The sequence below is a fragment of the Rhipicephalus microplus genome, chromosome 6 (assembly GCF_043290135.1).
Source record: "Rhipicephalus microplus isolate Deutch F79 chromosome 6, USDA_Rmic, whole genome shotgun sequence".
In the NCBI taxonomy this organism is placed as follows: Eukaryota; Metazoa; Arthropoda; class Arachnida; order Ixodida; family Ixodidae; genus Rhipicephalus; species Rhipicephalus microplus.
Genome location: NC_134705.1, coordinates 68519693 through 68541480, shown reverse-complemented (window position 1 = coordinate 68541480; position 21788 = coordinate 68519693). Strand labels below are relative to the sequence as shown.

The 21788-nt window shown below is 42.9% G+C and overlaps 1 protein-coding gene across 5 annotated transcripts in view; it reads left to right on the top strand.

Annotated features, from left to right (window-relative positions):
* LOC119167607 (uncharacterized) overlaps positions 1 to 21788 on the top strand; it is a 234744-nt gene that overhangs the window by 169087 nt on the left and 43869 nt on the right. For 4 of the 5 annotated variants that reach the window (XM_075866040.1, XM_075866039.1, XM_075866038.1 and 1 more), the window contains 4 exons: positions 3560 to 3604; positions 6621 to 6668; positions 9658 to 9705; positions 15899 to 16076. In XM_075866040.1, the coding sequence (XP_075722155.1) occupies positions 3560 to 3604; positions 6621 to 6668; positions 9658 to 9705; positions 15899 to 16076 (319 nt within the window). The remainder of the gene's footprint in view (positions 1 to 3559; positions 3605 to 6620; positions 6669 to 9657; positions 9706 to 15898; positions 16077 to 21788) is intronic. The other variant, XM_075866042.1, reaches the window with a different exon arrangement.

Below are 21788 nucleotides of genomic sequence, written 5' to 3'. Positions count from 1 at the left end.
CCTCTTAACGGTCTTTATTACTTCAAAGTTATGCCCTTCGGTCTCTGTAATGCGCCGGCCACATTCGAAAAAATGATAGACTCATCGCTTCAAGGGTGCAAATGGTCAACCTGCTCATGTTATTTAGACGACATTATCGTTTTCTCGCCCACATTCGACTCCCATCTCGATAGTTCATCAACAGTTCTTGAATTTTTTTTGTCGAGCCGGACTTAAATTGAAATCTTCGAAACATCACTTCGCTCGTCGCCAAATAACCGAACTTGGACACTTCGTCGAGGCCGTAGGAGCCCGCCCGGATGCCGAGAAAATTTGCGCTGTCATGGAATTTCCTGTTCCGAAGTCCACCAACGGCTTTCGCAGTTTTGTGGGCTTGTGCTCTAATTTCCGACGCTTTAATAAGGACTTCGAGATCATTGCACGCCCACTCACAAACCTCCTGAAGAAAGACGCCCCGTTTTTCGGGGGTTCTGATTAAGCCTCATCTTTTTCTCAGCTCACAACCCTCCTTACAACGTCGCCATTTTTAGCTCATTTCAATCCACCAGCTTCAACCGAGGTTCGCACTGACGCTAGTGGGAAAGTCATAGGAGCAATGCGATTGGAACATCCACGCGGACATGACCGTGATATAGCTTATGCAAGCGGACTGCTACCTACCGCCCTGCGCAACTATTCAATCATGGAGCGTGATTGTCTCGCTGTTGCGTGGGCAGTCGCCAAGTTTCGCCCATACTTATACAGGCGTCCATTCCTAGTAGTCACGGATCACCACGCGCTCTGCTGGCTTGCCTCACGCAAGGATCCCACAGGACGCCTCGCTCGTTGGTCCCTACGTTCACAAGAATACACGTTTGCCGTAACGTACAAAATAGAGCGGTTGCATCAAGATGCGGATTGTTTATGACGCTACGCTGTGGAAGAAGGCACCCATACTGACATCTTTCTAGACGTTCTGTCTGTGACGCAGCTACTCAACCTTGGCCACGAACAACGCCGGGATGCTTCCCTGCGAACCACCATTAACAAGCTTGTGTCAATGCCTCACGACGCATCTCTACAAATGTTCCTGTTTAAAGAAGGGATCCTGTATCGCCGTAACCTCGATCCATATGGCCATGACTTACTCTTCGTCATACCAGCACATCTTCGTGCGACTGTCCTCAACCAACTTCATGACGCGTGCCCCGCCACGGCGGTCTAGTGGCTAAGGTACTCGGCTGCTGACCCACAGTTCGCGGGACCGAATCCCGGCTGCGGCGGCTGCATTTCCGATGGAGGCGGAAATGTTGTAGACCCGTGTGCTCAGATTTGGGTACACGTTAAATAACCCCAGGTGGTCTAAATTTCCGGAGCCCTCCACTACGGCGTCTCTCATAATTATATGGTGGTTTTGGGACGTTAAACCTCACAAATCAATCATATCAAATCAACTTCATGACGCTCCTTTGGCGAGCATCTTGGGCGTCTCTCGCACATACGACCGTTTACGTCGTCGTTTCTTTTGGCCTGGTATTGCCCGTTTTGTTCGACGCTACGTCGCCGCTTGTGAGCCCTGCCATATCCACAAGAAGCCATCTTCCCTACCAGCTGGGTTCCTTCAGTCAATCGACATTCCCGTTAAACCCGTTTTTCGAGTTGGCCTCGACCTGCTTGGCCCATTCCCGATCTCGAGCTCAGGCAACTAATGAATTCGTGTCGCCACTGACTATGCGACATGGTACGCTATCACACGAGCACCTCCAACGAGCTGCGCAACCGATGTGGCGGACTTTCTGGTATACGATATCATTTTAGTACATGGAGCTCCACGCCAAGTTCACTATGACCGAGACGGGACCGTCCTATCAGCTGTCATTGACGAAATTTGGCGCTCTTGCTCTGCCAAGCACAAGTTTGCCACTTTGTACCATCCGCAAACAAACGGCTTTACAGAGCGCCTCAACCGACATGCTTTCTAAATACGTAGCGGCTGACCACCAGGACTGGTACGTTCATTTGTCATTTGTGACATTCGCATATATTTCGTCGCATCATGACACTACCGGCTATGCGCCATTCTATCTTTTATACGGCCGAAAACCCACTTCACCCTTTGACACCTTGCTGCCCTCATTCACTGAATATGCCAGTGAAGCTATCGCGCGAGCCAACCACGCACGCCAACTCGCTCGCACCCATCTGCAGGCCTTACAGGAGCACCAAAATGAGCTTTACGATTCCAATGATCGAAACGTGCACTTTTCACCGGATTTTCTTGTCCTTCTCTGGTACCCCACTCAGCATGTAGGTCTTTCTGAAAAGCTGCTGTCATGCCACGCTGGACCACATCACGTCGTTCGCCAGGTGACTGACGTTGCTTATGAAATTGTTCGAGCCGATCCATCGTCATCATCGTCAGCTTCAAGGGACATCGTGCACATAGCTCGACTGAAGTCTTATCACCCTCTTCATACCGCATGCGAGTAGCTCAAGCACCGAGATGGTGCTTTTACCGCCGAAGAGCTTATGATACAGAACAGCCGCCGCAGCCTTGCTGCATGAAAGAGAAATACGACGTCGGTTGCTGGTTGTTCATGAACTGGCACCACCTTGTTCGCTGAGCTAGGTGCATCGCTTATTATTTAATAAATGAGTTACTTGTAACATCGTCACATGTGTAAATAAGGGGGGTCAGATTTATACAAAGGAGGAGGGCAGAAGGCACTACTGCTTCACCAGAGACCGTTTAGTTTACTATCGCGAACATGTTCCTTATTGGCGAAAAGCCAGATGCTTTAGCTCATGAGCTCCAGCGTCGCCGAACGGCTAGAAAATTACCACTCTGCACATTCTTCGTATTTCGCCCTGACTGCAAGTAACTTCATACAATTCAAAAGCGAAGCTCTCAGCTATAGTTGGAATATCCAACGTCCCCCACAAACTGTCCACGTTGTGGCTGATCAGCAGTGTTCAGCATTGTAGACACACTACGCATTTCTTTCAGGGACGCCTCAGCCAGCGCTGCGCGTTAGCGCTGACGCTGAAATTTGGGGGTTCTCGCAAGGTCAGTGACAGGCTCTGGATAGGCTCTGCTTAGTCTGCGCTAAATGAACATCTAGCATCATCCGAGAATTGACCACGTCAAACCGCTAAGATCAATGAGCATCGCTCTCTCTTAAGCTTTACATGGCTAGTTTAGTAAGAAGATAGCAAAAGAGTGCGAGAAGGAACAATGAACGACACAAGAAACTCTACATTGAATGAATAGCTACAGCTGTATAAAAACATCCAAACACCATGGTAGACATTTTTTTTTTCATTTCAGTTCATTTGAATTCACACCTTCAGAATACAAGGTTGCTCAAGACCACAATGAGTGTCCTCTATCTCTTCTCGGCCTACGCGGCTGTTGACTTCATCTGGTTCTACTAATGCAAAGTGGCTTTTGTACAACAATCATTACGTTACAGTTACTGCTTCTTTCTTCAAAAAGAACTTTCTATCCAAAAACAATGTGTTCAAACACACCACTTGTGTACTTTTTTCAATCGTCGTTGTCGTGTTGTGATTTTTCTAGCAACTCTATCCAGCGCTGATGAGTTTGAAGCCTCGGCCAGGTCAGGTAAGAGTTCTATGCCAATGCATGTGTGTTATGTTTGATGTTCGAAGAATGCACAACAAGATATCAAAAGCAGCTGCGGAACTCATCTGGACAGGACACCAGGATTCATAATAACAATATATGCTACACTACAACACAAAGTTACATATTTATTTCTTTGCTGACCTATGTATATTAAAATACTGTGATCTTTATCATGAAGGCTCATATAGGCCCCGATATATCACAAACAAACAAGACTGAAAGAATATATGATTTGAAGTTAACCGCCCCGAAAGCACCTTCTGTGGTCAATATAGTACTGATGTAGCTGTTGCGTTGATCTCACAGCTGTTCATTGATTGATTGATTGATTGATATGTAGTGTTGAACGTCCCGAAACCGCCACATGATTTTGAGAAACGCCGTATTCGAGGGCTACAGAAATTTCGGCCACCTGCGGTTCTTTAACGTGCACCGAAATCTGACCACGTGGTTCTTTGTCCTTAGTTAAATATTATAGTAGCGTTGTAGTTGCCAAGCCCCGGTGTAGTTCTAAATCTCTTGCTAAATCCTGGGAAATGTTCTGCCCTAATGTCCTTCTTCTATACGTCTGCGTGCAATTCCATAATGTGTAATTAGGCGAGATCCCCTCTTGTCAAAGCTCAGTGAATGCGTAGCATAAGTAGCACATTGATTGCCGCAACCATAGTGCTCTTGCTGAATTAATGTTGTCGTCTCTTCCGCATGGCGAATATCAGCTAAATTCATCAGAAGCATTTTTTTTGTAATTTCAGAAAAACGCTTGAGCTTACCCTCGGTTACAGTTGCAACGCACAGTATTCAAACTTCACTAGCGTATTTTAGCATATGAGAGAAAAGAACACGTCGAAAGGCAGTGTAGAGAGAGTGCGCCACTCAGCTTTGAACACAAGCACACACCCGCCTGTCGTCCAAGTCAAGCAAATTACTTCTCGGCACTTCTTACATCTCTCAATTTTAATGCATTTAGGTTTGAGACGCCACTTCCTATATGCACAGCGCATGCCGCTGATGGTTGGGGAGGACAGTGTGTATTAAAATACCGTTGCAATACTTGCAGAGCCAAGTTCTCGTTTAAATGAACGGCAGGCCACCGCAGCGAATTCTTCATTCAGGACGCAAACTCAATGGGAGGATTGGAACATCCGGAACGCCTCTTTCTTACAGTATCACAATTTTATAGTAGGCAAAGTTTCACCGATGGTTGTGGTACTGGAATGCTCGCCTCAAGGTAATGTGCTTGAAATCCAGCAGTGGTGGCCGTAGTTCAATTACAGCGAGATAGTTCCACGTTGTTATGTATTATTTCGATACACGTTGAAGGCCCAAATGATCAACATTTGTGGAAACCTGAAGTTGCCTCCCTAACCATCATACTACAGCTTTTAGGGATTCAAACCTCAAAAAATATGGATATTCCAGCAAACGTAGCTTGAATGTGGTGGGGCAAGTAACGCCAACGCCAACGCGCTGTATCAGATAAGTGATTGCACAACCAAAAGACGACAGAGGGGAGAAAGACACACTTCAGGAGACCTCGGAACGTGCGTTTTCATTTCGTGTTTCATCTGTGGAGCGAAGTTGCAAATCAAGTCATGCTATACAAAGTTGTGACTCTGAAGCAACGCGTGTAATCATAATTTCAAGCGAAACAACGATACTAGGTATACTGCTTTCCGTGCAAAATATCTGTGCGGGTTCTTTTTACATCCACATCGCTCCAGTTTTTCAGCAATAGAAGCCTGTAGTGTGGAAACAGTGAAAAGTGAATCAAATGACATGCACAGCAAGTTGATCTATCAGATAGAAAGTCGGGCTATCAAGAGGAGAGAGAAAAAAGGAAACCGTATAGTAGGGGGCCACAGTCTCTCTATTTTCATTTTTTGCTTCAAGTGTGATGAGCATTCGGACATGAAACAATGCTATAGGAACTTGTGACATTCCAGGAACACGTCACAGCTTTCATTGAAGTTCAATAGGAGAACGTATGTAACCTTGTTTATGGTTTACTAGTGGTTGTTCAGAAAGTGCCATACCATGTGCAGTTCAACAAGCGCAAGATAACGAGCCACTTAAATTCCTTTTTCGTTGTGAATGCCGTCTCTTCAGCCCAAGATGCACAAAATAAAATAAGCGGAATTTGATGATTCGCTAACATACTGCAAAAAGTAATCAAGGCCAAATATAAAACAGCCAACTGTTTATGTTGGATAAGCAGGCATGTAGACAAGCATCATTTTCCACACTCAAATATTTTGTGTACATGGCCTCACTCATCACCTATTTGTAAACACCCTATCAAGTATACTCGTTACCAGCGTATACTGATTAGTTTTAGAGTATTGAAGAGAGATTTCACTTAAATCTGGTAAGTTCAATTAAACTAGAAATGTTTTAGGCCGCATGTGTTCGGTACTCTTATAATAGAAACAGCAGTATAACGTGGCCAGCTATATCAGTTAACTAAAGAAGATAATTGTGTTTGAACTGCGCGCAGAAGCAGCTCTCATACCAATAATTACTCATCAATTGTCTGTCTTAGAGATTCAATATCACCAGTAACCTGTTCAGTAGAATGCGCGCGAAAATTCGCGCAAGGAGAGCAGATATAGCTTAGGCACCCCACGCAACTTCAACCTGCGGTGTTTTCCAACAACAACATCCGATGCTCACTCAATACGTGACGTAAATATTTCTACATTCTTGCACTAAAACGCAAGTAACTCAGCAAATAAGATTGCACAACACACATCAATAGTTTTCAACACGAATTGCCAACTTCTATTCACATATTAAATGAAAATGATGGAATAAATAGGTTTTGCTGATTCCACGTCTTTCATAGTGCACATACATTCGAGATAACTACAAAAGGAGTTGCTCAAACGTGCAAATACAACTCTTCTGTAAAAGCTATAATTTTTAGGAGTAACATTTAGTTGTATGCACTCGTTTGATATGCCTTCTGTTGATTTTGGTTCTGTCCTCATTTCAGCCTGGGTCACCTCAGAATCCTGGAACTATCATACCTGGTCCAACTCAGGTATGTGTTTCATTCTATTAAGTATAGGCACACACACACACACACACACACACACACACACACACACACACACACACACACACACACACACACACACACACACACACACACACACACACACACACACACACACACACACACACACACACACACACACACACACACACACACACACACACACACACACACACACACACACACACACGCACACACGCACACACACACACACACACACACACACACACACACACACATATATATATATATATATTTATTCATATATATATATATATATATATATATATATATATATATACTGATAACGTCTATACCTAAGGGCTTGTTTTTGCAAGTCTGACACATAATAGTGACATCTAACAGACAATATGTACAGGGGACGTTATTAGACCGAATTGTAATATAAATGGTAAAAAGAAAAGTGGGTGAAACGTTCACTAGCCGTGGACAGGAACCGAACCTGTGACCTTCGAATAACGTGTTCGATGCTCTACTAACTGAGCTACCACGGCGGCTATACCCCAAGTCATTTTATTGGAGACATACGTGAAATAAACTTGAGAGTGTCAATTTTTACTTAATCAGTGGTCAATCATGAGCAGTTCCGCTGAAACAACGTGGTTGCACTGATGAAGAAGTTCTCACCCACTTCAATCGGAAAATCCGATTTCTGCTTGGCTAATGCCAAGAAGTCCAGAAAAAAACTGTGCAATCATTCGTGCTCTCTAAATCATTTTAGGTCGACGACGAAGTATGTTTACTTCTTTGTACATTTTAGTGAAATGAACTGTTTCTTCGGCCCCATCCATTCAACCTTGTCCTCCAGAACAAAAAAAAAAAACTCTTCGAAACAGTGCCTTATAGAGACACATTGCTTTATCATGTGTGCTTATCATGTGTGCTTTATCGTTGCTTTATATGTGTCAGAACACAAATATAACAAAGTTTAGGATACGTTTACCTACTAAGATACACAGACCTAATAGAGATGACTAAGAATTTCAAAATTTGCGATGGAAGAAACGAGCGTTTATGGGTGTCTTCATGTTCATGTTTTTTTTCCTTCAGTGTTGCCCAAGCAGCCGAAAGCTAAGAGCATGTATAGAAGCCGACGCTTAAGTGCAGATGGGAGTGGCGTGTAATCAAGGGGTGTAGATAAAGACGTCCATTTTCATTCGTATTATTGGCTAAGCAAATCCGTTGCCTCCACAGTGCTGCAAACAGCTGAAAGAGTGGAAACAGTAATTGGCGTCATCGTCTATTTTCAGGTGATGTTCTAGATGCAAAAAGGCAATCTTGAACACAATAGACTGAACTAAGTAGCCTAACAACTGAGTAATTTTGCTGAAATATTCATCTACAAATGCGGTTGCGAAGTTTTCTCTATAAATTCCATTAGGGCACCACTTTAGCGAGCGCAGAAACAAAGGGCTAGACTTGGCAAAAAGCCACGTTTCAGTAATTTGAAGTGGTACACTGCGTACATTTTTATCGACTGCTCTTCCACAGCTAAGTGCTGATGGTACGGCCACCTGAAATTTCCACTCTCATCCACCACCTGATGTTCTTGAAACACTCGAGCAATGCACTTTCGAGTACACACGAAAATGTACGATTGTGTGCACGCTTGAGCCGTTCGCTGCCGCATTAATAAAAAATCATGTGCTATCCGCTCCCAAAAAAAAGCGCTGCGCATCTTGAAATTGTAGCAAAGTCCGCGCCTTGATTAACGCATGTTCGGTGCCACTAAAGCGACTCAAGAAAGGCTTGATCTAGAAGCTGCACCCATAAGTGCCTGAAAGTAGGCGCTTGAACGAGATGGCCCTTGTTTAATCAAGCGAAGCGCCAGGTCAAACCGAGGAAGAAGAAGCGCTTCCTTCCATGGGCAAGTCTGTACTCATGGGCACTTGCAGCCAGAAATCAATCAAAACAGCTGAAAATAAATGTTTGTCGTAATGTTTAAACCTCACTTCTTACCAGTGAACCGTATGCCATTTTAAACAGCCCTTGCATGGAGATGTTGCAATTGTGGTGGTCCGGTTATACTGGACCGTTGGGCGCCTGCTGTCCTCGTAACACCTAAAACGACGCGTTTTGACTGCGCGGACTATTGAAGCTTAGACAACGTGCAGTTTGGGAGGCTCATCCGTTTTCCACGATTGAATAAATAGTGTACAATTTGACTATTTTATGAGTATGTCCGCTCATTTTCTTTCGTGGTTTGGTACACACGAGGTGCTGCCAAGTGACACAAAGATCCTCTGAGTACGTGCACATTCTGTTCGGATGCTGAACTCCGCGAGTTCTTGCAAAACTTAATGGGTAATGTTTTCGTTGGAATGCAGTGCAACTTAACATAGGCATACGAGGTGCTACTTTCATAATTTCACGCAGTTGTCAGGTTCTTGGGAAATTCAAAACTTCAGGAAACAGTTCCGAAAAATAAAGTGTAACTAATGCGCTGAATGGTCAAGTGACTTGGTTCTATTCTAGGCGATGGCTAGCCTCGTTTCATTGAGGACGAGCTCCACAGCATTGAATACTATATTCTTCCTCACTTGACAATAATTGTTTACAGTTCTGAGTAGAAGTGAAAAATAACGCGTTCAATCATTCTGAAGAAGAGCAGAATTGATTTCGGGGAACCTTCGCTGAAGCGTTACTGAGTAGGACACAGGTGAGGAAAATTTTGTCACTGTTAAATTCTTAAGAAAGGAAGCAAAATAGGAGGAAAAGAATGCCAGGAAGGTTAACAGTCTATAGGCAGCCGGTTTGCTACCCTGCGCATAGGAGAGGGATGCGGGAAATGAAAGATAAAGAAAGGAGGGTGCAGAGAGATTAACACAGCACATTAGGCAGCACGCTAAGTCACAGTGCTAAATTCTCAAACTTTCTAAAGTGCATATATGATGTTACGAGTAGGTGCCTGTCGTATTTCGCTTTTTTGATTGTCATACTCTCCCCTTTTCAGAAATGGTTGGCCTCGGTGTTCTTTAAGGGCTTACTTCCTGCAGCATTGGCAAGTCTTCATTTTTTATCGTCAATTATCATCGATGTTAAAATAATATACTTTATGAAGTATAATCTTAACATATTGGTATAATTAGGATACATCTTGACATTTATTATGCGCCACTGCATAAATATGCACCTGTGCGAAACAAAAGACGACAAAAGAGCTCTGACGACTACGCTGCAAAATATATCACAATTCAATATCTATGCTGCTCAAAATAAGGAGCGTCTTTTTCGCTTTACCAACAGAACTGTTGGCTAACCCTCACAACAGTTCATTTTATTTTATTAAACTCAATGATAACGCAAGGACTACACCGATTTTACCTAGAATTACCCGTGTACATAGTAAAATTTCATGAACACGCAAACTGCATGATATATCTATGGCATTACACTACGAAAAGTAATTTCATAAGCCGTCACACGGGCATATGCCTATGCTCTGTATCCCTATAGAAACTTAGATAGCTGGTGATAAAGAGTGGAACTTATTTGTACTACTAGTCATTGGGGCTGCTTGTTATGTTTAACACTGGTGTTATAGAGTGGCGGCGAAGGCTTAAAGCCAAGGTTATGTCGACGTTACCTTACCTGACAGAATATGTGATGATTTAACACAGATGATGCTTGTTTGATCACTACAAATACTGGCTCTTCACAGGACTGTCTTTCTCATGGCTCATGTGCTTTGCGCAATGCATAAGTAACTTATTGATGTGCCAAATTGAGACGTCTTTTCCAACGTCCCACTGGCGAGCTCTATCGTGCCCATTATCAATTTTATAGAGCTTGTGGCTAGCATCGTGAAACCCAAGATTCTTTCCTAAAAGTGGACGTGTTATCGCTTACTGAATCGCCTAAGCATGTGTTCATTCTCGACGGGCCTTCGCAGCCAGTAGCACGTACAAGAATGTCTGAAGCACAGCTTGGGCACAACGAGCAGTCTGGCACAGATATTTGGCTGAGAAGTTGTTTCTCTGGCTACTCCCGCCCTTTGCTTGGGGCTCGCAACAGGCAGCAGTGTTCAGCCCACATTTGCGGCCTAACGATAATTTGCTCCCATCTCTCTGCAATGTGGATGGAATGCTGGCAAGCCTTCTAGTCGTTGAAAAGCCTTGATTCTATTACGACTGACAAGTGTGAGAAGAGGCGACCCCACCGAACAGAACGCGACCAACGCGACAACAATGTACGACGGGGTCTTGCGACAACCAGAAACCTGAGGAAGATTACCACGGCTGCGCTACCAAAGATGACATTATACTTATAAAGAATAGAAAAATATTTAGTACGATGTGGAAGAGAACACGGACGGTTACCTACACGCAGAAATGCTGCGCCAAGGTGCCGTCAGTAGGTGACGAGGCTACGGGGAGCGTAAGCGGCGAGTAGTACACAGAATAAGATTAAAAGATTGGTGATAAAGCAGCCATGGAGTCACGGATTGACACAGGTGTGGTTGCTGAGAACAGTAGAGATGATGAAGCAACAAGGCGTAAAAACTGGCCGGAAACTCCGTAGGAGCAGCCGAAGTGTGAAAGGTATGAAGAGAAGCGAAAAGTTGAGAATTACGAGGAAAGCGACGCTGCACCTCATGATATCAATCGTATAGAAAAGATAATGCCGGTGATGCTGACGTCACTTAGGACATGAATATGACACCTCAGGTGAAATTAGAGTGCGTGACGTAAAAGCTAGAGCTGAAGTGGCTGCAGCTCCACCGGAAGGAGGTTGAAGTACTGGGGGAACTGCTGTGGAGTTACGGAGGATAGCTTCGTGGGGAAAAGCAAAGAAGTGGACACGTGTCCCAACACTGACTTTTATAGGCTTGGTCATCATGCTCCGTGATAGTCCATCGCTATGGTTACTTCCTTGATGACGATTACGCTGATGACGACGAAAAATAAGCGCGTTACAAAGCACACACTCTTTTTTTGCCATCACGGCACAGCGCATACAGGTTACCGACTTTTCGTCAAGACAACGATGATGACAAGGAAACACCCACTACGTGATAATGTCATTGATAATTCTGCAGATAAAAGGCGCACTCACTACGCATGTCTAAGACTTTATGTGTCCTCCGTAAGACTATACTTGTCGATGAACACGCCTCTAGCATTGTTTGAAACAAGAGTCCCACCAGTACGAAGGGCATCGCCTTCTCAACTTCCTACTACATTCTACAATTCAAAACCCTCTGTCTGGCTTTACACAAACGTGTTCGAAACGTGCTGTGTTTAACACTGCCAAGGCAGCACAAACGTGTTCTACACTCGATGTCTTTTGGCTGTAAGCAATGTGACACGAGAGCCCTTAACTCTTGTGTCACATCTTTGTACGATGATAATCGAGCCCATCTACAAAGCATTCAAGGTATACCGGATTCAATATGAAGCAAGCTGCGTCATTATTGTTGGCATCGTGAATGTGTGCGTTTCGCCTGATTTTTATTGAATAAAACTAGAGTAGTGAACATCAACTGAATACTAAGTTTGAAACACATGTTACAGCACTTATCCGTGTGCCCTTCTCTTCGTCCGTGTTCGTGGCACTGTTAGCCACAGTGTATTTGGAGGTTGAAATGGTTCAAAAGAAGAGTCATTGAATAAACAGTGGTAGTGCTAGTAGCACAGCAGGAGATGGAAGTAGTGCTACACCAGCCCTTCAACTTTGGCACGTACTCTCACTCTAATAACAGTTACCACCAAGAGTGTCAGGAGCGTACACTGAGGTGATTCGCATGGGTAAAGCTACTAACCCGCTAAGTTTAAGGAGTGAATTGTAGACACCAAACAGAAAGGAGTGAACACGAACAGGATATTTATACCATCATCAATATAACTACAAGTATTTATATTGACTCGTATAGAGTGGTTAGATGGTCGTTCCAGGACATTTTTAGCTGTATTGCCATAGTCCACCCTTTCTTGCGTCATTCTACGCTGCTCGCACATACGTCGTCGTCGTCGTCGTCGTGATGGTTCGACCTGTGGATTCGCTCTATTGTGCTACGATGAAGATTGATCGCCGTGGAACACATGGACAGTGATATGACGTCTTCTTCACTGTACTCTCGATTACCAGCACTTCAAGGTTGCTGCGCCCAAAACTGACAAAAACCTGCATAAGAAGCCACTCTATCGATAAGTCAAGCCAGCTTGTCGCAGATTCCTAGCTCTCCAGGAAAGTAGATTTTGCCGACCACAGCACGGAGCTATCTGACATTCTATGCCCATGAAAATAAGCATATAGTCATGTCCCCAGGAAGCTGGTAAGGCGAAGCTTATCAGAAGGCTCATCCATGAAGAGGACTGGCACCGTAATTGTCGGGTAGCCGTCACTTTTGCTCCTCATGGAGGCCTCTTGTAAGTTTCATGCGCTGCTGTTTCACTGCTCAACTTCATCGGTAATCGTGTCGCATTCTCGGGCTTTCTACGAGCAGCACCTTCACGCAAGACAAGGTCACACTGTTACTCTCCCGTAGCTGTTCAGCATGCAGTTTACATTCTCCCCGAGTCATGACAACACTTGGCGCTGGAAACATAGCGGGACCACGCAGTGACCGATCAAGTGAATCTGACGATAATTATCAGTGTAAAGTGCTTTCTTGATAAAAAAGGCTAACGACGATGATGGGGAGGATGAACTAAGTTCCACTTCATCCGGAATTTTTTACTATCAGCTGGTCAGTGCAGTTTGAGTGTTGCATTGCCACCGTCATCCGCAGAAAAACAGCGAACCTTCCGAGGTAATCGTGGCAATGCACAAAGCACTGAGCTTTGAAAAAAAACGTATTCATGACAAAAGAAGTCATCGGTCATCGCTTCCACAACAACCTTCAGCTGGACCTGGCAAAAAGGCTGAGCACCGCATTCTGACCCTTATCAATGGCAGTGAACAAAGCCACCGGAAAGAAGTTGGACGTCATTAGGTCACCGAGGAGGGGTTTGGAATGGCTGCGACAATGGTCGGTACGTGGTCAGGACACATGGCCCCGGCAACTTCAGTTCTAGGCCACCCATTCACTCAAAAAGCAAAGCTCCGGTGGCAGTGTCTAGCTCACCACAAGGGTGCGTCGGCGGTTTTCATTCACCGCTGAGGTGAGTACAAGAAAATATGTTGTGCCCTCTAGCAGTAACACCTTCTTAAGAGAGCCAGCAATGAATATTAGGAACCGACGGACCGTGCTCCAACGTGTGCCCACACCTGTCACTGATTTGATGCTCGCACGCCCTTGTCAGTGAAAAAGGGTGGAAGAGTGTTGGGGCGCCTGGCCGCGGCCAGGAAGCTTAGACCTGAATGAAGACCAGGCTGGGACACACTCAAACAAGGCGCGCTCACGATCGCCAGGACAGAGCGGTTTGGAGTCTAGATATTAGACAAGATAAGTTCTCGCTCTCCCCGTTGCCATGTTGAAGACTCCAGCTAGCCGGCAATCTTCAATTGTAAATAAGCAAACCAAACAAATTTCAAGCAGACAAGGAAAGGTGACTACCAAACATTCTTTACATGGTCAATGTTTACCATAAAAGTGCTGGCTTTTAATAGTCTGCCCGAATGTAGCAGTGATATTTTGAAATCGCCTAGTAAATCAGAATTGACATCGCGTCCTTAGACAGTTTGAAACATTGCAATGTGTGAGAAAGTGAAAAATTTTGCGTAGAGGCGGTGTGGGTGTGGAACCTTTAGCAGCTGTTACACTCTTCTGGGACAAGAAGGTGGAAGGTGGGGTGTGCTCAGAAAAAACTGTTAAGATGCATCAGTAAGGGCATGAATTCCTCATACTTCAAATTGTGGCAGACTCAAAGTGTCATTCGAGCACTTCAAAAGAAGCTTTTCTCAGTCTCACTTTGTAGTGGTGGCTGCGGGATAGCTCCCTTAAAACTAAATTCCTAAATGCCTCTGTACACAAAAGTTGCCCCCGAAAGTGCGCTCTTCATATATATGGTTATATACAATACGTTCGATTGAATAATGCAGTCATAGTTGCAGGCTCATTACTATCATATCAGCGTAACATGAAAGTAATGCTCACTCCTAGAAAGCATTATTTTTGTGAGTCAAGCTCAAGTAGCTTCGTTTTCTCGTTCTCTATTGTTAGCAAATCATTCTTAAATGCTGCGATGGTACAGACCTGAAATATTGTTGCCATCAATGTGATCTCTCCTTAACGCAGAGACATCTTACTCTTTGTAACAGGTATTTTATGTTCGTTCACGTGATATCAAGCAATATTTTGTCGCGATGACCATCAGTTGTAATGCTTAATGACCAGAGCTTTAAGCAAATGCAACCGTTTGCGAAAACAGCTTAAAGAAAGTACCTATCAACTTGATATACCCCAATGTATCACATTTATTTAGCTGTGCGCTTTTCTACGTTCGGCGAAATATTGCGAGAAAACTCCTCATGCTGGCACCTAGAGACCTTATAACTGCTTTTATATTTTCATTCTGTCGTTGGTGTCCTTAGGACTTATGTTATCATTTACTGACTTGTCTGCTCAATTATTTGTTTCGGCGTTGCAAGTTCTAAACGACGAGAAGAAGAGTGCCACGTTGACCGAGGTGATTGAGTCAGTTGAATTTAGTTTGCAGCGTGACTACCCTTACTGCGCATACGCAACAGCTGGCCAAAGCAACTCCCAGAACGCGCTCACGCGCGTGCGCGTGCCGGTTTGTGCAAGAACTTGGAAATACGCTTCAGGTTCTCCCCCATACACTTTTCCAGCAGTCACATGATGGTGTCGGGGGACGATATTCTGGCGGCACCTGATGAACCCACGTGCTCTCGAGTAATTTGGCGATGAACCTGCGTGGCGTGCTCCAACAATAGTTCGGGACGAGTTCCAGCAACAGTAACTACAGTGAATATATGGTGTGCTCCACATGCAAAGACGCGTTAACATCAGGGAGGGTGACTGAGATGAACGCAACTTTATGTCGACCCATGCGCTGCTTCGCAAGCCACTCATAGCTTCCTTTAGTGGGAGATATTGTAATTGATATTTGTAGACAACTTTAAATTAGCCAACTTATGTTTTCATGTTTTTGTTGTATAGACAATATGTTGCGTGTAAATCATTGGTCTCCGTTGTGATCCAAGACTCTGTTATGTAAGCAGTAAACATTTGCATAGCCCTTGTGACGACGCTATATTGTTTTCTGCATTTGTTTTCACCATCGCTACAGTTGAGACGAGAGAACCAGGTTTGCAGCAAACGCACCATCTGCCGAGAAGGAACGTGTTGCCTGGAAACCTCCCACCGACATAGAACATGTAGACCCCTGGGAAAACGTGGCGACCGCTGTTCAGAACCAGCTTTAGCTGTTGTGTATTTTGGCTATTGCCCCTGTGGTGTACATGAAGGTATGGTACATTTCGTATTATTGTAAGCAACATGCCCGAGGTTCTCTTGTCATTTTGTTCTACGTAGTTTTTTATAAACAACCAACTAAAGTATCTATCCTAACACCTAGTCTTAACAACCCACCCTGGAAGCATTTCGCCATCTCGCTTTTTCACGTCTTAAGTACATGTTCCTTAAATGTCCAGATCAAATTTTAAAGATTTATGTGAAGTATTCGACACAAAACGTCTGCCTCCAATAAAAACTCAATGTCACCTGTATCTGAACCTCTGAGACACGACGTTTATTCTTGAATAACGTGCAGCAGCCGCGAAAAGACCAAAATTGTGCGACAGATTTTTGCATTTGATTTATTTACTTGATGCTAAATGTCAAGTCTGACTAATTATAGCGGGTGAGCTTTCAAGGCGCATACTGAAAATAGTTTTGTACAGGCAGCCAGATCTGACATATTGATTTACAAAATTGCAAATGCGACGTAAATGCTTGTTTTGATGTCTTTCGTATTTCGAAGCCGACACGTGCCATTTGAACTGTCTTAACTGTAGTCTGATGCTGGTTGATGACAATGAAGCAAGACATATACGAGGCCAGAGACAAAAGAAATATACGGTCTTCTACCCCCCGTCGCCTTGCCATTTATGTTTCTAAAGTCAGAAAACTGGCCTTCAGCACTTGAATCCACGTCTTTGTACCACAGTACTCTGTCACGTATTTGGCGTGCCGGAAAAAACTTCTTGGATGGCTGTTACTTCAGGTTTTATAAAAATTTCTTAACAATCTGTATCGTCCTTATATACCTAATAATTCACAGTCTTTCAGATGACAGGCATATTTTGCTTTTAATGAAATGCGAATAAATTATATTTGTACAGTACCAATCACTATGACTATTTTAGCACTTCGACGTATCTTCTGCACCAGCCAGTTAATAGAAAATTTTCCTACTCCTTTGCTTAGTCTCCTAAAAGTGCTTACTTGTCCTCAGTAAAGTACGAAAATTAAAAAGTGCTTCTAAACGCGTAAAACAAAGAATTCAGTGTTGAAGGTAACGAGACAGAGCGAAATAACTTCATGCCTTAAGAGAAGAAGTCTTGTCTTGTCTTGTCTCTTAGGAGATCTTGGCTCATACCCACATAGGGGATCGGCCACACTGTACCTCATAATAGATTATTTTTTACAACGCTTGCTAAAAAAATAAAGAGAAAGTAGATAGCAACAATAATAATGTTCCTTTGAAAAAACGTGAAAAATTGCAGAAGAAGGCGATAAACCAGAATATATAAAACAAATTAACAAGAATGAGGAAGGGGAAGAAAGAAGTGGATATGTCTGGCAGTACCACTAGCAGCGTATCCTTCCGGTTGCCTGAATGAATTTATGTAGCGCTGACAGAATAGCACTGCGGGCCACACCCAACTGACTGGCTCCAAACGACTGGCTCCATACTGACTGGCTCCAATAGAGTGGATGTATTGACTGGCAATCCGAGCATACCAATCGGTCTTTTAAGAATTATTCGGCGCAGTGAGGCGAAGCGGTGGCATGTGAGAAGAAAGTGATCTATTGTTTCCGGTTCATTGCAAAGGTTAGGTAATGAAAATCCTGATTTGTTGAGATAAAAATTTAACAGAGGAACTCTACAGCGAAAGCTTGTGAGGGTCATCTCACATTGACGGGAAAGGCATTTTGCGGTGTTCCATGTGAATTGCAAGTGCCGAAATTCTTCAGATTGTAGAAGCGACGGTTCGTTGATTTTTAAGATTAACAGGCGTTTGAATCATTCAGCAGTAATAAAAGGAAACTGTGGAGCTACTAGCACCACCAGGAAACTTGAAGATGCCTAAGCGAGCGATGCCTAATTCAGTTCAATTCCGGTATGCCCGGGGACCCAAATAAACCGAACTTCTGATAGGCTATGTGGTACGAGAGACCAAAATATCCTGAGAAGAGGATACTTCTTTGCAGACGTTAGATGTGTACATACTAACAAAGCATCCGAAATAATAATAGCTTTTGATTGCTGATAATTTAGTTTTCGAAGAGCCAATGTAACAGCCAGGAATTCTGCGAAATAAATTGGTGTGAAGTCAGGCAATCGGAGCGCTAAAGACCAATTAAGCTGATGAGAAAAAATACCTACTCCAGCCTTCTGAAGATTTTGCGCAGCGTCCGTCGAAATTACTACGTGTTTAGGAAAATGACTGAGATGGTCTTGAAGGAGGCCCTCCAGAACATGCATTGGAAGTAACTTGGCATTTTCCGGAAAACTATCATCGAAAATTAAGTCAACTGGCATCGAGCATTGGGTTTGGGGAGTTAATTGCCGGAGGTAAACGTGAAGATTTGATAACAGAGACTCGACGAAAATGACTTGGTGTCTTTGATAACGAAACCACGGGCGCTGAAAGAAAGAAACTGGATGCTTGATGAAAACTGTCTGAGAACAGAAGAGGGGCGCATAGTAAAGTTTTGAAAATGTTTGCACACTAAGCTGTCGAAATCTAGCATCAAGTGGAATGATTATAGCTTCCAAACAAAGCACGCTATTCACGACACATCTAGGTAGCCCGAGACAAAGCCGCAGAGCTTGCCTTCCTAGCAATATAAAAGGTCTTCATTTGTACTCACCACTTCCAGAAAACAGAACGCAGCCAAACTCCAGAATTGGGCGTACGTAAAGTTTGTATATCATAAGTAACGTATCCCTGCGCATTCCTGAATTCTTATTGCAAAACCGGCGGAGCAATCCTACGGTGCTTTCTGCTTTACGCGTGTTTGATTCTATTTGTTGCTGCCAATTTAAATTGTCCACGTAAACAATACCAAAAAGTTTAGTGCTGTTACTTGTGGAATCGGATCATTTCGATAATGCAGTGAAAGAAATACGGGAACGGATAGAGGGAATACAAGCAGAGCACATTTGCTAACATTAAGTGAAAAAGACAGCCCGCCAAGTCATACGTCAAGCTCACTCAAATATGACTGTAAGATTTATATAAGCTATTGATATCTCGGGATGACTAGAAAAAAGCAATATCATCGGCGTAGACGTAAAGAGGAACATTTTCATGAACGGGAATAGATGATAGTAATATATTAAATAAAAGAGGTGACAGGACTGATCCTTGCGGAACACCTCTTGTTTGCTTATATGAGGCAGAAGTAATTCCCTCGTGGCAACAAAAGAATTGTCTCTCAAAGAAAAACTACTGAACCCAAGATATAATGTACTTGGGAACTTCACAGTCCACTAATCTTGAAATTAATGTACTGTATTCCACACTATCGTAGGCTTTTGCGATATCTAATGTGACTAATGCAGAAAGCTCACCAGATACTTTTGCAAGGCGAATTCGGCTTTCCAAATCAACATGAGCCGACCATATAGAGCACCCCTGTCTAAATCCTACTTGCCTTGGTGAAAGGATGTCCTGACGAGCGATGAATTCACTGAGCCTTCTATGAAGAATTCTTTCAATTATTTTAACTAGGTTTGAAGTAAGCGAAATTGGCCGAATGTTATCCAGGACATATCCGAGGCATGGATTTTTTCGCAGCAACACAAATTTAGCAATTTTCCATGCGCTTGGAATCCATGTGTGCTGTAAGAAGCAGTTAACAATATTCAAAAGCTCCTCGGGATGGGAATTAAATATCAATTTAATCATAGAGTTTGTAATCTGATCTCGACCGGGAGCCGCTTGCTCGTTTTGACCAAAAAACTGCACTGTTGCATTCATTATTTTTCTTTACTTAATCTTATTGGCGGATACTGTCAGCTCCTACGTAGGGCTATTACAGGAGTGGAAAAAGAAGTACGTGAAAACATAAAGATTTCTCTGAAAAACAGAACAGTTACCAAATAGAATCAGAAGTAACAAGTTAGAAGACAAGAATGAAGTAATCAAAAAAGAAAAAAAAACCTAACCAAGAAGCAACCATTCTGGCTTATCGAATTCGTCTGCACTTTTACACTTTTTTCAAATGAGCATTACTGTTGTTCATATGTGATTTCTCTGTTTTTTAACAAGCGTTGTTTAAAAAATTTCCATGATAAGGTACAGTGTGGCCAGTCCCCCTTGTGGGTATGAGACAAGATCTAGGTGACAAGACAAGGCTTAACCATTAAATGCGTTAGAGCATGCAGAAACAAATAAAGCATTAATAATTACAAAGAAGAATATGTGCTACGTGTTTAAAAATATCTATGGATGAGCATGAAACGGCTTCATCGATCAGCAAATTCCATTCATTAAAAGCTCTTGGGAAAAAGCTAAACTTAAAACGATCAGTAGATACAGCAGGTGCAGAAATGAACATTGATTGATGTTGTCTTGAAGTTTCAGTAAGAAAAATGTTGAAATGTTCAGCATACATTATCTGAACACGGTCATTATTAATGAGTAAACATACGTTTTTCGTGTTTTGTCCTAGCTTGAATTATGTGTAGCTCCACCAGTGCACACAGTTGATAGGGGGGATCTCTCCACCGATAGTTAATAAATATAGACTAAACTGCTAAATGCTCAATTTTTTCGATTTTTCATATGTCTGTAATTGTGAATAGATCCCAGACAATTTGTTAGTATTCAATTATTGGTGTAATAAGCATTTTGTTTCTTGTGTCGCAAACCGCAAATGGCATCTAAGACTCCATAGCTCCCTAGTGGCTTTTGAGTACACATAATTTATGTGATGATTGGAGAGAAGATCAATAGTAAAATTCAAACCAAGGTACTTACGTTGTTCAACTCTTTTTAGTTCGTGATTATCATATTGATAAGTACAATTTAGTAATTTTTCTTCTTAGTGAATGTGATAAATACTCTTTTAGGGGGTTCAGCACCATTTGCCATTGATTACACCATTTTTTTATTTTTTGAGAATTTTTGAGTAATTTCATCTGGTCACCTCATGTTTTGACTTTAATGTATATGCTGCAATAGTCTGCAAATAGCCTAATAGAAACGTCAATTTCATTCAGAAGCTCATTCATAAATAAAAGAAACAAAAGTGGGCCCAGGACACTGCCTTCGGGTACTCCCGACTTAACAGCTGAAACAGGAGACTTAGCGCCATTGATTTACTCAAATGGCTCACTAGAATGAAAGTAAGATGAAAATCAGTTTGTGGTGGTAAGTTTTCGAAACGTAGCAACAATGTTTCAAGTAATTTACTGTGAAACATCTTATCGAAAGCTCTCACGAAGTTCATAACAATTATATTCGTCTAAGCATGTGAGTTAATATTTTTTGAAGGGTCATGAAGTAATTCGATCAGCTGGGATGCTGTTGACAAACTCTGTTGAAATTCATGTTGGCATTTTGATAAAATAACATGCTGACTCCTGTATTTTAATAAATGTCTCAAAATGATGTGTTGAAGCAGTTTTGAGCTAGTATTGATAATTGAATCAGGCCGATAATTTGCTACATTGTCCCAACTACGCTTTAAGGAATAGGGATCACTTTAGCTATTTTCTACTCTTTGGGTAAGGAACCCTGGAGAAGGGAAGACACAAAAATTACTGCGAGATATTTGGAATTTCATTCAGTGTATCTGTATCGAAATTCATTAGAGGTAGCATCGGGTCCAGGCCTTTTTTTAGTTCAAATTGAGCAAGACGATGAAGAACCCTGGTTCGGTAATTACTAAGTCAGTTATAGATGGCCTGTGGAATGATGAAACAACGTTCGGCAAAATGATAT